The sequence below is a fragment of the Pezoporus flaviventris genome, unplaced genomic scaffold (genome assembly GCF_033815535.1).
Source record: "Pezoporus flaviventris isolate CSIRO_AGI_PZ_B2104156 unplaced genomic scaffold, CSIRO_AGI_Pfla_v1 ptg000018l, whole genome shotgun sequence".
NCBI classification, from domain to species: domain Eukaryota; kingdom Metazoa; phylum Chordata; class Aves; order Psittaciformes; family Psittacidae; genus Pezoporus; species Pezoporus flaviventris.
The window spans coordinates 5202916-5218577 of NW_026892566.1; the positions used below are offsets into that span (position 1 = coordinate 5202916).

At 46.8% G+C, this 15662-nt stretch overlaps 1 protein-coding gene across 3 annotated transcripts; it reads right to left on the reverse strand.

Annotated features, from left to right (window-relative positions):
* Positions 1-1232: 1232 nt before the first annotated feature.
* LOC133270173 (thioredoxin) lies at positions 1233-15057 on the reverse strand. Of its 3 annotated transcripts, XR_009743682.1 has the most exons (6): positions 14823-15057; positions 10352-10456; positions 9840-9899; positions 8970-9035; positions 2030-2886; positions 1233-1749 (listed from the first exon to the last, which is right to left on the reverse strand). XR_009743682.1 is itself a non-coding variant. In XM_061455155.1 (5 exons), the coding sequence occupies exons 1-5, from the start codon at positions 14844-14846 to the stop codon at positions 2854-2856; spliced, it is 288 nt and encodes a 95-aa protein (XP_061311139.1). In that variant the 5' UTR covers positions 14847-15057; the 3' UTR covers positions 1233-2853. The 3 variants fall into 3 exon arrangements, 2 of the variants coding, with proteins under 2 accessions (XP_061311139.1, XP_061311138.1); XM_061455155.1 differs by having other exon boundaries at positions 1233-2886; XM_061455154.1 differs by lacking the exons at positions 1233-1749; positions 2030-2886 and adding an exon at positions 7284-7502 and having other exon boundaries at positions 14823-15050.
* Between the last annotated feature and the right edge of the window lie 605 nt (positions 15058-15662).

Below are 15662 nucleotides of genomic sequence, written 5' to 3' on the forward strand. Positions count from 1 at the left end.
TTGATGGATAACTGATGGATAGGTCACTTATTTTCTCGAGTAATTTGGCCATTGGGGACCAAGCTTAGAGTTGACCTTGCTGTGATGTTCAGCCTGGCAGTCATGGAAGATGAGATCAGTATGCTGGCCCTAGCTGTGCTAAATTGGTGTCCAGCACCCAGGTGATGCTGAGTAAAGGAGACACAGGCATTAGCAACAATAAATATCTTAGATGTATTGAAAAAGCGGGAAAAAGAACTTGTTATGGAATACAGACAAGTATTGAGTGTCATGGTGGCCCATCTTCAAACACTGTGGAGGACTCCTTGGTTAATTTTTAGGTCTCGTCTGTGAAGAAGTGTCCTAAGTGGCCTTAATGTCTCTGTAATGTCAGGATTAGATGCTCTTGTCTGTCAACAAGAAGAGGTCACTTACTTACTGAAGATGTAGATCAACTAATACTTGCTAAGAGGACTGAAAAAAAGTACTGTCCTTAAATACAGGTTGACTGGCCACTGGTGAAATAATGCATCTTGGCACAAGTAGAGGAGAGCTTCTGGTTGTTTATAGGGTTTTCTGAGCAGAATTACTTGCCAGTTTGCGTTAGCTCCAGTGCTGTGCTTTTCAGCCAGGCTCTGAGAAAGATCTGTGGATTAATACTGCTGCACATCATGGAAAATGGTAAACCAGAAAAGGGAGTTTATTGTCAGTCGGCTGTGGAACCTGTGTCGAGGTCTGCTGTTGTTTGGTGGCTTTTTACTGAGACATTTTCAGAGGGCTTGCAAGTCCTAAAATACTGAGTCAGTTTTGGTCAGTACTGTGCAGTCCAGCCTGTTCTCCAGCCAGTTGCACAAGGCCTGTGAGAAAATGCTGGCTGCCATCACCCTTCCAATGACATTATCACTCTGCAGCTGACCTTAAGGGCTTTCTGGGAAGGGGTGAGCACTTGGTGGTTCCAGAGGCTGTCAGAAGGTGTGCAAGGGATTATCTGTGGCTAGGTTCCCTTTGGCACTGCAGCAGTCCTCCATTGCATGCATCTTCAAAGGTGTCGGCTTTGTCCAGAGTGCAATGCCCATTCCTCAGTGGTCCTGGGGCTGTGCTTGTAGTCATCTCTGGTTTTCTTGTGCTGCTTTTTTCTGGTCTGGCATGTCTGTGCCATTGCACAAGCAAGTAAGCTTGACAGTGGGATTTCTGAAGCCATTTAGGATCCCAGTTCATTGAGGATGTAATAGATGAAAGCAAAAGGAGTTTAAAACAGTCTTAAATGTAAACAGCTGCAGGCTTCATCCTCTGTGGGCTAAATAGCTCATTTGTATGTGTTATTTCTAGAGTAGTGGTTTAACCACTTGATGCCTTATGCCTGACTATGCAAAATGAAACAGGCTGTAGATTAGAGGTGCTCCAGCCTAATAAATATTGCAACTTTTGTGTCCTGTTCCTAAGCAAATTGAAGCTGGTACTCGGGGCAATAACCTGCCTGAGCTTAGGACACAGCGGGGACCAGCCTTTAGAAGTTCACCATAGTCTGCCACACCAAGGGTGGTCTCAGGAAGCCCCAGGAGTTGATGCAAAGAACTGTGATTGCTGAAACCGAGGAGCTATTCCAGGGGTGCACTGCTGCCTGCTGAGCTTCTCTCACCATCCTCCAGGGTGGGTGGCCACAGGAGGGGTCAGGACAACACAACCCAGCCGCAGCACCCATTCTCATAGGAGCCCTGTTCCCAGATGAGTGAAATCCAGTCATAACCCCCCCAGCACCTCTGATGCAGCCTGTATGGAAGTGAGCAAGACATACCTTAGATCCTTTGCTCTTACTTTGCTCCCCCACCCCCTGACTGGCTGTTCATCTCTTATACCCCCACCCAGCTAGACTGCAACAGCTCCAAGCAGGTTCCTCAAAGCTTAGCTTGCTGCTGGCCTTTAATTACAGTGTGGGAATATACCTCATGTTCCTGTCCTCAGCCTCTTGTAACTAGCTGTACAGGGACTCCAGTTCCTACTAAGCTTGAAAGTGTTTGGGGCTGTTCTGCTAAGTGGTGCTAAAACTGACTATTGCATTTCTGTTGTCAGAAAGCTTCACAGTTCCGACGTCTGTTTATGGTGCCAGGCCTTGCTCTTCTTCCAGGCTTCCCTCTCAGAGGGGCTAGAAAGAGAGCAAATAAAAGTGAGAAACAGACTTTAATTGCTGCCTTGAGGAAATGTCATGGACTGACTCCAGTGGAGGGCAGATGGCCCAAGCCTGTCCTAAAACTTCCTCTATGGATACAGTTGGATCCAATGCCTGGCTTCTCCCCACCCTAGCGTCTGTTCACACCTCTGCCACCCACCCCAGATGTTCCCATTCCTGGAGGCCAGGCAGATGGTGGCACCTGGAAACCTACCCCCCAGGCATTCTTCTCCAGCCCATTACCTAGAGATAGATGCCACCATCACTTGGTGCTGTCAGAGAGGTAAAAGCGTCTCCAGAGCCAGGGTGTGTATAACGCATGTATGGGCAGTCACTGCCACCTTGTGGAGATTAGCAGACTTGTGTCCCAGCTGCAGGTAGAGAGAAAGCTTCAGGCAGCTCCCATGCATCCTTCACCTTTCTCTGTCTACCAACCTGGACCAACCCAGCTTTCCCTCTCCAACGGAGTTAAAAATGCATTTCATATGGGTGTGTTTCTCTGACATCTCCACAAGACCGTTTCAAGTTCCTCAAACTCATCTAGTTGATCCTTACCAAAGCTGGAGGCATCGGGCTGGTTATGCTTCTTGCCTGCATGAAACCTCCACTGAAAATAAGGATCCACAATATGGTTCAGCTTCTGCTCAGCTAAACTGAGTACAGCACCCACTGCCTCCCCAGAGCTCCTTATCAGACTCTTGTTCCTGCTATAGTTTTGTGTTTGGTTTTCTGAGGAAGACCTACAAGATAAAGGTTGCAGCAGTTGCGGTAGAGTTGGTATACAGTTACTGCTTCAGATGAAAAGCAAACTCCATGCTATGGACAGGCCCCTGCTAAGCCTGAGGCCCAATCAGTCCTGTTGTCAGCATAGCAGTGTCTTAGGTTTACATGGGAAGCTTTAGGGGTGAAGCAGGTGGGGAAGGGGGATGCCAGGGTAGTTACCGTGAGAAGACACCAGAAGCTGCCACTACATGAGGGCCACTGACAGCCAGCTCCAAAAGGTACCTGCTGCTGGCCAGAGCTGAGACCTCTGTGAGAAGATACTTGATGAAGGGTAAAAAAGCACCATGCCCCAGCAGCCGGGGGAGATGAACAGGACTACGTGAGCAAAAGCCACCATGCAGGCACCAAGGTCAGTGCAGGAGGCGACAAGGTGTTCCCGGCACCAGAGCAGAGATTTTCCCCTGCAGCATGTGATGCAGACCATGGTAAGGCAGCTGTGCTCCTGCAGCCCACAGTGCAGATATTTACCTGCAGCGCAGGGAGGACCCCATACTAGAGCAAGGGGAACATGCAGCTCATGGACAACCCACAGAAAACCTGGCTCCTGGCAGGGCTTCTGGCCCGTGGAGAGGAGCCTACACTGGAGCAGGTTGCTGGCAGCATCTGTGGCCCACAGAGCACCCATACTGAAACAATTCATTCCCAAAGGACTGTATCCTACAGACCCCACACCGGAACATGGGGGAATAGCATAAGGAAGGTGCAGCAGAGGTGAAATGTTAAGAACTAACCAAAACCCCCATTCCCCTGCACTGCTCAGGGGTGGGAGAGTGGGAGACCCAGGAATGAAACAGCCTGGGAAGAAGGGAGAAACAGGGGAAGGTGGTTGTAGATCTGTCCTTATTTCTTACTGCAACTAAACAGACTAGGATAGCAAGTTAATTTCCCTAAGACAAGCCTGTTTTGCCTGTGACTGTAATTGCCAAGTGATCTCCCTGTTCTTACCTCAAGAGAGGGCTTGTCAGTTAAACAAGGTTAGCCCACCAGTCAGTCTCCCACTCCTCTCCAGGGGCCAGGGATCAGCACTAGAGTTCATCCAGCAAGGATTTCACCAGTATATTCCTCGAGCCAATGCTTTGAGTGGCTGAAAGCTGTACATCATAGAGCACAAGGGAGCTGCTGTTACCATAGTGTGTGGGCAATAGTAAAACTGGCTGGTTTGTTGGTTTTTTTTTTCCCTGCTAGATCCAGCCAGTTTTGACAAATGAAGAGTAAAGATTTAAACATTAAAATAATTAAATACTCTTACTGGAATCATTCAAGGGCAGAATCAAAGTCTAACTTCATTCAAGTTAAGGACAGAATGAAAAGCAGATGGTTAACTGGAGTTACACTACTGCTCCAAGAGATGTGGAAGAGATGTGCAGGTGGTTAACAGACTCCTTCCCCAAGTGCACGATGGCAGTTTCAGAACACGTGGATGAGTTGGTGCCACTGTTTCACTGCAGTCCAATCACACACAGTTCTCTTGTCCACTGTCTGTGACCGCTTGCCCATACCTTTCATGAGTTCACTCATTAAGCCTAGTTATTTGAGCCATGTGTTCCAATTGCTGTACTCAAGGAAGTACTTCTCTTCCTGTTGGCCAGCCCACTGTAAGAAAGTGAGCTAGGCAACAGGCCTGCAGACAAAGTCATCTTGCTGTACTGGTTTGACAGCAAGGCACAGGTCCCAGCCATTTCATAGCCAAATGTGACTGCAGTCACTGCCTCAGGGGAGAACTTCTTTTCTGAAGCCTTTACTCCAAGGAGAAACCTTTATATGTTTTCTTCTCTGCCATGTAGCTCAAGTTTCTTCCAAGCATTCAAGTCAGTTTGCCATCTACCACTTCCCTCTCAAAAGCATCTTTTCAGGTCACTGGATCAAAGCAGTTGGTTCTGTTCATGAAAGCAGCAGACCACAGAGTTCAATGAAACCATGACTGCTGCGCTGTCTGGCACATGGTAATACTTGCCTTACCCTTGACATGAAAAACAAGCAGAACACCACACCTGCTGAGCTCTCCAGGATGTTACTTAATACCCATGTGGCAGGGCAGATGGCCCAAGTTCTTAGCAAGGCTACTTGTACCCGTACCAGTTAGGGCAAAACTTTTATTTGCTGTATCTCGGCTTTAACAATGCCTGAAGCGCCAGGTTCTTGCCTGCTGGGATGCAGTGCTGCTCCCATCCTGAACAGGGCCTCTCTTCCCAGCTGGGCACTGTTGCCGTAGGGATGGAGCCCCCTCACAGCTCAGCTAGGTGCAACCATTAGGCTTTTCATATCATCACCCATCATGTCAAGAACCAAGAGTCAAATTCCGATGTATCTATGCATTTGAAGAGAATATGCTTGCTGGCTCCTGCAAAGGGAAAGCTGTCCCACGACACAGATCCTCACTGCACACACCTTCAAGAACCCATCCTTTTACATAAAGCTATGCAAGTTATTTTCATCACACTATGCCTACATGCCAGTGCTCAGAGCAGGAATATACTGCAGCACAGGAACCTAAAGACCTGCTGCATTTCCAAGAACTGCTTTGCACCCCTGGTTTCAGCACAAGTTATTCCAGTATTTTCCATCCATCTTTCCCAATTCTGTCTTGAATTTCCAGTAACTTGTCACCTGGATCTTTCAAGGTGACTGCAGTGGCATCTAATTAAGAGATTAACAAACAACACGAGCAGCATTTCCCATTAACTGCACTCTTCCCCTGAGGCAATAAGCAGCAGCAACCTCATGTGGCCTCACATCAGCAAACACCATGTGCTGCAGCACATCTCAGTAGCTTTCTCATTTCTTAAGGAACAAGCTGGCTATCAGCAGCTCCTACCAAGCTTCACCTGGACTTCCTAACAGGGATTGTCCAAGCTTTCCTTGCTCCCAGCTACTGCTCAGGACTAGGTAGGCCACACAGGAAGTGCTTTCAAGAGCAATTTGCTTGTTTCCAGATGGTACCATGTTATTGATACATTCTTGCTCCAGCTTCATTTTATTCTCTCTCCACCATCCCATCCACAGCACCACTTGGGCCAGCGATTTCTCACTTACCTGTGCAGTCTTTCACCTGTCAGTCTACACACTTCTGCTGCACTTCTCTTAGTCAAATAGCTGGAGCTGCACAGAAAACATTTTGCACGTCCTTCTCATTGCATAATGACAACCTAGAGCTTACATCCAAGCAGATCTTTGATGGCTCATCCTCAGCTAAAGGGTGTGGTCACCACTTGGACTAGAAAGATCTTGTTTCAAATAGGGAACATGTGCAGCAAGCTACTGAAGGGCCTCAGTGCTCAAGAGCTAGGAAATTCATGCATGCTTGTGAAATGAATGTAAGGCTGAGTCACACACAAACTCCCTACCAGAAAGAGGCTCACTCATGCCTACTTGCTGTATACATAGCAGAAGTCTTGCTTTTTCATCAGTGATACTCCATGAGCAGCACAGCTCACCTAGCTGTGTGGTTAGCAGCATTAGGCATAGCTGCTAACTACAGCCCTGCCCCCTTATTGACTGAATTCTTATCCAGGACAACACCCAAGCCAGCAAGAAAGCCATGCTGATCTGGTGGAAAAGCACACCAGTTCTCCTTGGTAACACTGGGAAGAGTAGTCGAATATATAGGGAGGCTGGCAGGTCTGCAATAATCCATGTAGACAACCTGACGCAGGTTTGAAGAGTCCAGTTTACTGTCCAGCACAAAGAAGCATTCACTGTGTTTTAAGAATGCAATACTGCAGTCAAATGAAAGTGACAAGATATAAATCCAACTTATCTTGGGGTTAAGACATTAGAAGTTTTACCTGTTCAGTCATTTGTTCCAGACTATTACATAGAAACAAAACAGTCCCACTCAGACTAAACACACTTTGCTACTCACACAACCAAAAGGTACAACAACAAGGAGGCAAAAAGGCAGGAGCTCCAAGTCCCACCTTACGCTTCCATGAGAGGGCTGGCATTATGGCATGATAAGCCAAGTCTTAGCTCTGAGTCTAAAATGAAGCTTGACAAATTTTAAAAGAATCTTTAGCTAAAAAGAGGCAATGAAAGAAGCTATCCCACCCAGTGACCACTCTCTTTTCTTCAAATCCTAAACTCCCCTTTCTTTGTCTTCAAGCTGGACTGTCACTCTTTGGATTACAGACTGGTAACTATCACCTGAGAAAGGTGCAGCACACTTCTCATAAAGCAACATCACTGCTGTCTCACACAACACAATTTTCCACCCCCAGCAATAAAAATCAATCAGGTTGTGTTTGACAAGTGTTTGTACTCAAGACAGTACTCCTTTTACACAGCAAAACCCAAGACCTTGATGACATAATGAAACTGCTTACATTTTCTTTTAAGGACAGGCAGTATCCAAAAGTGAAGAATTTACACTTTATTGTACTTATTCACATAGATCAAGAGGACAGTTTTCACCACTTAATCTAGCTAGCTTGCTTTATTTTTTTTAAGTAGAAAAGTTACAGGCTATAATTTAGCCGAAGCAGTCATGCTTCAAAGTCTCCATGGCTGGAGATCAGACTAGGCTTTTAATGGTCTCTTCCAGCTTCTCTTTATTGGCCCCAGAGAACTCTTGCACCTGTAAAAAGAGACTGAGTTTTAGAACTTTTGCATTCAATGCTTCATAATATTAGATGCATAGCATCCAGACACAAACACATCTACTGAACTCTGCTACAAGTGAAGTTTTTTCATTCCCAAAAGCCTTAACAAGAACCACTTCCAGACTGCTACTGCTGCAGCAGTAAATATGTTATCTACATGTAAAATCCTGTAGAAAAGTTGATCCTGAACCAATGCTATGTAAGACCCGAGTACAGGCTTGAAGAGACTGGAGGTCACTACACAGACGTAGCTCAAAGTTACCTTGGACTGCTCAGGACTCTTACCAATCAAATTCTGGAAGGATTACTCCAAATGACCTGGCCCTGAGCCTGGTTTATCCTGTGAAATTTGTGATTGTTGCAACTTACACAGAAAGACAAAGGCAACATTTACATCTCAACAGTGCTGTCTTCCAGTTCCTACTGGGGTGCAAGGTTCAGAGCAGACTGCACTAAAGGTCACAAAACTGCTTGCTTGGTACTTACATATTCAGAGAACTGCCAAGGTCACCCAAAATAAAAAGCCATACAGCAGGGTTACATACACCACCTACATCTTGGCACAGCATAAACACAATTCTCCTAATTGCATTAAGAAGCTGTGGAAGTTTACCCTGAGAAAACTGTCAAATGTTCATTATTGGTCATGACTTGACCCCACACTGAATTCAACTGAAGGTCCCTTTGCACCCGACACTCACTTTATAAGGTGCAATTCCATTGCCTTCAGCCATGAAACCTCAATCCAGGCAGTGCTTCACTTTAGCAAAGCCTACCTTCAGCTTGTTTGGCAAACAAAGTCTGAGACAATATACTTTGTCTGAACTAGAGAATTGCTGAGCTGAGAGGCATTCACAGCATAGGCAGCCTACTATGCTGTCAAAGCATGGTCTGAATCCCATGTCATCCACCTCTTGACAGAGCAGGTCCTCTGCCAGGGACAGGGCCTCCCTTTAACAGGTTACACTGCCACTACGTAAAAGCATCTGAACAGTCATTTCAGCTGTGTCTATATTCAGCTATGTTTAAGGCTCCTGCTTGGGTGGGATTCCACCACATACAGTCACATTCTCTGCTCAACTATAAGCTGCACCCCGAGAACAAATTTTTACCAAGATGGTAAAAAACAGGGTGCTAGGCAGGCAGACTAGCAGTCTTAACCCAGACATCTAACCCCACTAATGTCTCACGGTGCTCTGTAAGACTGGCCTGTAATACTAACTTAGTTCACTACCCATTAACAATAGGGTTTGCTTCATCAGTTAACTGCTGGTCCTGCTGCATTTGCTGCAGCACCAAGAGGAACTTGCTCACTCTGAGAGGCCACGCCAGTGATCCCCCAGAAGCATTATCAAGACAAAGCAGGCTAAGTGGTCCAATATTCCCAACCGTTTTTCAAACATTTAGATCACCTGCTCCAGCTGCTAAAAAGCAGAGCCTACCTTTTTCCCATTCTTGTAGAACTGGAATGTTGGCATGCACTTCACATCACAGTGTGCAGCAACGTCCTGGAAGAGACAGAATACAATCTTCAGCTGTACACACCTGAAGGATGATAAATTTAGACCCCACTAGCTGCCTTCTGTTTAGGTGACAGAGCAAAGCCATTACTGCTCAAAATTAAGCAAAAGCGCTTCTGGTGGTCCATAACTAGCAAAGAGTGCAGTGTTAACATCTCCCTGAAGTAAGGCTGAAGGACCCCCCTTCAGCATTTAATTCATGCTATAGCAGAAACACGTTTACTATACTTGCATCCTGTGTTTGGAAAAAAAGACCTCTTAATCAAAACAGATAGGACTATTTGTAAGGCTCAAGAGCATTACAGAAGCTCTTGTGTTTCAATCCAACATTCTTCAAGTACCAGTTTGACACTGCTGGAGCTGCTATACAGCAGTCATTTTTCTGCACTGAAGACATGAAAGAGGCAAGTGTCAAGAGCAGTGGAGAGACCAGAGAGATCCCCAGACAATTGCGAGCCATTAGTATCAGGGGAGACTGCATCAAAGCATCTTAAGGCCTTAGACTAACACTCCCTCCCAAAGTAGGGGGTCACTGTTCCCAAGTTACCCAACAGAACTTTAACTGTGAAGATAACCAAGACAGTTTGTTCTGTTCGGGTGTCCTCTAACAAAAAAAAAGATTGCCATTTTCAGTGTAAGTGCTAAACCCCTAATCTCTGCTTCACTAGGTTGAGGTAATCTCATTTTTTCATCTCAGTATTTGCAATGACATTTTTAAATAAGACATCTTCGTTGTCACTTGTGTGGAACTCATTAGCTAATCCCCGCCCCCGCCATCACCCCAGACCATACCTGGGCATCATCCACATCAATTTCAATGAACACCACATCACCATACTTCTCACACAAACTCTAGAACAAAATAAGAAACTATGCAGTTACAATGTTCCAGGAAAGCTTTTTCTAAGAGACATCCATATTAATTGTAAGGCTGGTGCTAGCACCATTGCCACCTAAGCACAAGGGGAAGGATTGTGATAACTGTGTACAGAAGCATAAACACTGTTTCACTCTGTACCTCACCTCTTGAGGCAATGTAACTGTTAGGCCCCTATAGACCCAAGATACATGCAAGCATTATCACAGCAGAACTTATACCATGTCTCAGCTCCCAGCTGTATAAAAGGGTGGTATATTTAAGTTGATAGTCTCAAAGGAGATAGTTCTGTAACTTATCCCTCTTCCAGAAAAGGCTGGAAATCACATGTAGCAAAAGGAAGTTTCTCCCACATTATTGTTAAGCAGCGTAAAAACATTCTGTATACTTTAATACAGTTGCCAATAAAAACAAAAAGGCCACTTACATGGAAAAAGGGCTTGATCATTTTGCATGGTCCACACCATGTGGCAGAGAAGTCAACGACTATCAGCTTCCCACCAGCAGACTGCAATTCTGCCTCAAATTCGGACTGTAAAAGAACAAAAGAATTGAAAACATTAATGATTTCCCCCTTCCTTTCTGAAATGACTTAGACTAATCCCAAAACTAGCTTGCTATCAGCCTTAACACACTAACCATTCTGGTAGCTCTTTAAACACATCATGTAAGTGCTTCAGTATGAATTGTCTTCACTGCTGCTAGCATCAGCCAGTGTCTTATGACTCTTCAATTAGACAGAGACCATAATGCTCAGTCACCCCAACTCACTGAACTGTGGAAACAAAGGCTAGATACTCATCTAGACTACAATCCTCAACTCTGGAAGCTCTGTTTAGGGTTACCCTTGAATGTGATCCTTATGGTTTTTAATAAGTTTCTCATTTCTGTCTTGGCAGGAAGGCTTCCATCTTCTTTGGGGACAGACTTCCCACTGCAGAATTTTAAAAGAACAATCCTTTTTCCACACTCTTCCAGTTTGATGCCTTTTCCAATCAATGGTAACATCAAAATGATGTTGTGTGATTTACTCTACAGCTTGTTTTCTAAAGCTACCTCAGATTTTTTTTTTTTTATTTGTCCAAGTGAACTCATGTGTAACATCACTAGCCAAAGAAAAGATACATATACAGACCACTCAACACCCAAGAATTATTTAGAGCTTTGAGTCTGTTTGTTGCACTTAGTGACACCAACCATTTCTGGACAACATTCTTTGGTATTTAGAGGTCCTTCTGTGCCATTGGCCGTGTTTTCTGGTCAGAAAGTGAATGCTTTAGAGAACTGAAAGCCATTAAAAGCAATAAATACTTGCATGCTAGCAGTAGGGAAACAAGTATCTCAGGCAGAAGCAGAAAATGCTAATCAGCTGCTTTCTGACAGTGTCTTTTCCAAAGCCAGTGCAAGTCACTTCAACATTCCACAATTTTGTTCTCACAGCAATGCAAGCTTCAGGAGAGCTGTTAACATAAACTTCATTTCAGATCACGCATATAAAAGATAGCTGCTTTAACCCTCCCCAACTTGACAAATCAGAGCATTAAAGCTCCGTCAGCAACAGCTACCCAACAGCAGTACAGTTGCTGCCACATGTACTCAGTGGTTGGTTCTGCAGTGCAGGAGTTAAATAATTAATGCCAGCTTCTGCAATCAGCCACAGTAAATTGATACTTTATTCTAGTAAGCTGTTCCCCACACCCTCCCCCCTTAAAGAATGACATGTAGGTGAGTAGCCAAGAATGTACATAGTCAAACTGGTCACAAGCATATTTAACAAGCAAGCAGAAGGTCCTGCACCAGCATTCTTATGGATGAATAACCTACATAACAGTCTTCATAACTTCCTGAAACTTCAAATACACCTGGCATTACATGCCTGTTAATAAGGCATTTTCCCTCCCAATGTAGCTATCTTCAGAAGTTCAGCCTCCACATTTGAGTTCTTCCATCCTTGTGTATTGGATATTCAGTCTACTCTGCTGTAACATCAGTAGCTAACGCTCCACCAACTCTGTCTGAAAGAGATGGGAACAGTAAACCTTCCTATCCCTCCACACTGCCCCACTCCTGTATTGACATGGTACGCATTCCTACACCCCAGCCCCAGAAGTGCCCCATTCCCACCAACAGTGCTCTCTCTACACAGCAATCCCTGCCAGCTCCCTGAGACTACTAATCAGAAGTTTCTCAACTCAAGTCTCATTCCTCCCCACCTTCAAATCCTACAGCTTGATTTTGGTATAGCTTCTCATACCTCTGCACTGCAACATTACCAGCTCTTTACTGTTTCTACTTCCTGCACCTGCCAGTTAGACCATCCTCTTCCTACCCTGAAGTCCTCCCATCTGGCTTCATAATTAGTGTATTCTGCAAAAGGAAGTCCAGCCCTGGGATGTGTTTTGTCATGTGGCCACACACCTCAGGTTTGCTGTTGCACCGAGCAAGGGGAAGGTAGGAGGTCATGATTGGTTGGTCACATGCCACACGCCACTGGAGACCTGATGCTGACTACAATTAGGTGCTAGTTACCTTGTCAGTCACCTTTAGTACTGGCTAAAACGGCTGTGGGAGAATGAAGAGATGCAGGTTCAAAGGTGCTTACTCTTTGCAAATTAAAAGTTATTTAACTAGGGAGAAGTCCTGAAAGTTTTCCCAGAGAATCTAATCTCCCTAAAGGAAAACAGTAGTGGGGGCAAATCAAGCTACTTCACCCATGGGATTGGCCTCCATACCTGTCTTTTATAGTCATCTTTGTTAACTTAAGGGGAACCCCCATAACAAGACCATCTCATCACACCATTAGATGATCTTACAGCTTCAATAACCAATACTTTCTTCAGATAACACCTTAATGGGGAAGCCTCTGAACAATTTTCATTTTGTCGTTTTTGGTCTGTTTTAAACATATAACTACAACCCCCTGAGCCCATGTAAGACCTCATATTGCTTGTATTGTCCTCCAGCAGAAAAGCACATGCTGCATTCAACAAATACGTTAGCATCAGGCCTCTATTTCCAAGGGCCAAGTAAGAGAAAAGGCTCTAGTAATGACAGTGTCCAGTGCAGCAGGGATTCCCAGCACCAGGTAATACCTCAAAATGAAGACTACTGACCACAGATGGTGCTGAAAGGAATGTCTGGTTCTCAGCAGTAGACAAGATAGCTTTAATCAATCTGCTAGGTGGTGTGCACCTTAGTTGTAAGTGTGATTTCCTACACATAACAAGGCACCTTTGAACTTGGATTAACCCAGCCATCAGCTGACTGCCAATGGTTACTACATAACTTAGTGGTGTTTTGGGTTTTTTTTTTTAAACACAAAAGCTGCCATAAACAGATTGAAGGTTCAACTGCCCAAACTCCTTAGAAGACAGCCTTTCTTCTGCACCTGAAGCTGCTAGTTTTCAGTATTTGCTTTAACTCAATTAATAAAGTCAGCTTGCATAAAGAAGAAAGCTCTGGCAACACCAGCTTTTTAACAGTTTAAATATCCCACTAGCTTCTGCTATAAAAGGCATTATGTCCCACAGTGAGACCCTGTTACATGAGTCACCCATCTCAAGATCACATAACTGAACCAACTGGAGTACTGCTCCTTCTGTCCACCAGCAGGGACTTGAAAGGGACCAGTAAAGCACCCTTAAAGAAGCTATTCATCAGAAGCTAGCTAGTTTCTGAAGAGATGATAGGAAAGGGGCCATATCTAGATAGCTGTCACATCCACATTACTTTACAAATGTTACTTACAATAGATACTTTCACAGGTAGTTGAAGAAGGATTTTTCTATTTTGTTACAAGAGAAGAATACAAACCTGCTTTCCTGAAAAACAGAAGTAATCCAGAAATCCCAGATGCACTCTCCTTAAATATTCTGGGTGTTGCTAAACCTTGTTGTCAGCATGTCTGTTGAGTCCATGGTCTCCATGGATAAGGAACAAAACCATGCTTTAAGCATGACAGACTATTAATCAATGCTCATGGCTGGGAGGGGAGCAGAAGCCTAGTCCACTTAATGTTACAGCAGGCTCTTCTGCCAAAGCCAAGTTTAACGACTCTCCATTTTTAAGCTGTTCCAACCTGTAACAAAATCCTCAAGCCTTACCCATAAACAGGGAAGGGGGAAAAATACAAGCCAGGAGAATTATTTCAGGTTGGACTCACACCTTATTCTATCTCCAGGTCCTGAGTAATGAGGTACCTTGTTTGCCTCAGCTTCAAGGAGGTTTCTGCCTGCACAGGTACTTAAGCTGTGATCACAAGTATTAGCATGCTCATGGGTCAGATAGCTGTCCGGTCCCTGCACACTGGCAGTATGCAAGCAAGGACTTCTAAATTCGGGTACTACAGTATCCTGTTACCAGCTCGAGACATTTCCTTGATTTTAAAGGGAGATGAACAACAATCTCTCATAATACGAAATTACAGCAGCTCCCGCCTCATTCGGACCCTGTGAAGCCTCAAGTCTAAGCGAGTCCTCCTTGTCCTCCTTTCACTGTCTCCCTCCCCCACGCTGCAGCGCCGAAGGAGGCTCCTCCTGGACGGGCAGCCGCGGCACCCAGACTATGTCCGCAGCGCACACCCGGTCCCGCCCGACCGCCAGCCACCCAGCCTTCACAGGGCAAGGCTTCATCGAAGCCCACGGCAGCCACCTGCTCGCCCAGCTTCCCTCGGCGGCCGTCGGCGCCAGCAGGCCCACCCACTGCCTCCCTTCCCGCCGGGGAGGAGATGGTCATCTCGCAGCTCTCCCCATCCCCTTCACGGCGAGGGGTCGGCGGCCACCGCGCTCAAGGCGGGGAAGCGGCACTGCCGCCGGCGGAGAAGCAGGAGGCCGCGGGCCGCCCCTTGCGCGGCATGGCGGGAGAGTGGAACCAACGGCCGCCGCGCCTAGCGGACTCACCAGGCTGCCCACACTCTTCACCATGGCGGGGGCTCGGCGTCGAGGAGGAGGGTCGGCGGATAAATAATAAGAAGGCACCCGAGAGCTTCGTCCCTGCGCTGGTGCTGCTCCGCTCGCCCCGGCCTCCGATCCGGCCTCCACCTACAGCTGCCTCAGCAATATCCCGCCAGCACTCGGGCGGCACCCCCTTTTATGCCCGCCGCCGCACCGCCCTGCGCATGCGCGGGAGCCTCCTCTCTGCCTCCTCTCACCGCTGCTTTTCCCCTCGCTTACTCCGCCCCATGGAGCGGGGCTCGGAGCCTCGAGGGTGTGGGTGACGTCATGGCGCAGAGTGCGCGCTCGCTGGGGCCCGAGGCAGCAGCGTCGTGTCGTGTCGTGTCGTGTCGTGTCGTGTCGCGTCGTGTAGTGCCCTGTTCTGTCGTGCCCTGTCAGGCCGGACCGGACCGGACCGGGTCGGGTCGGGTCGGGCGGCATCGGGGCTCTGGCGGCAGCCGCGGTGGTCCGAACCCCGCCCGCCCGGGGCGGTTACGTGGCAGGGGAGGGCGAGCTGTGCATCCCTGCTGGCCGCCAGGGGGAGTGACGGCAGGGGAGGGTGAAGGAAAAGCGCGGGGACCGCCGAAAAAGTGCTGTGTAACGATGATCAGGAAGTATTTCGGAGGCGGCGGCACTCGCCCCGCTCGCACACGTCCCTCCTCCTCCTCTCACTCCTCTTTGCCGGTTCTCGGACACGGCGCCCTATTCGCATTACGGGAAGGAGGAGGGTTATGGCGGGGGTAGGGCGGCTGCTGTGGTGCTGGAAAGCAGGAAAGGAGCAGATCGGGGGAAGATACTTCCTTACTC

Excerpts from the sequence above, each read along its gene's own strand:
- LOC133270173 (XM_061455154.1), bottom strand. The coding sequence starts at position 14,846 with ATGGTGAAGAGTGTGGGCAGCCTG. Across the intron at positions 10,457-14,822 it reads TGAAGAGTGTGGGCAGCCTG|TCCGAATTTGAGGCAGAATT; the intron begins GTGAGTCCGCTA and ends GTTCTTTTACAG. Across the intron at positions 9,036-9,839 it reads TTGATGTGGATGATGCCCAG|GACGTTGCTGCACACTGTGA; the intron begins GTATGGTCTGGG and ends TGTCTCTTCCAG.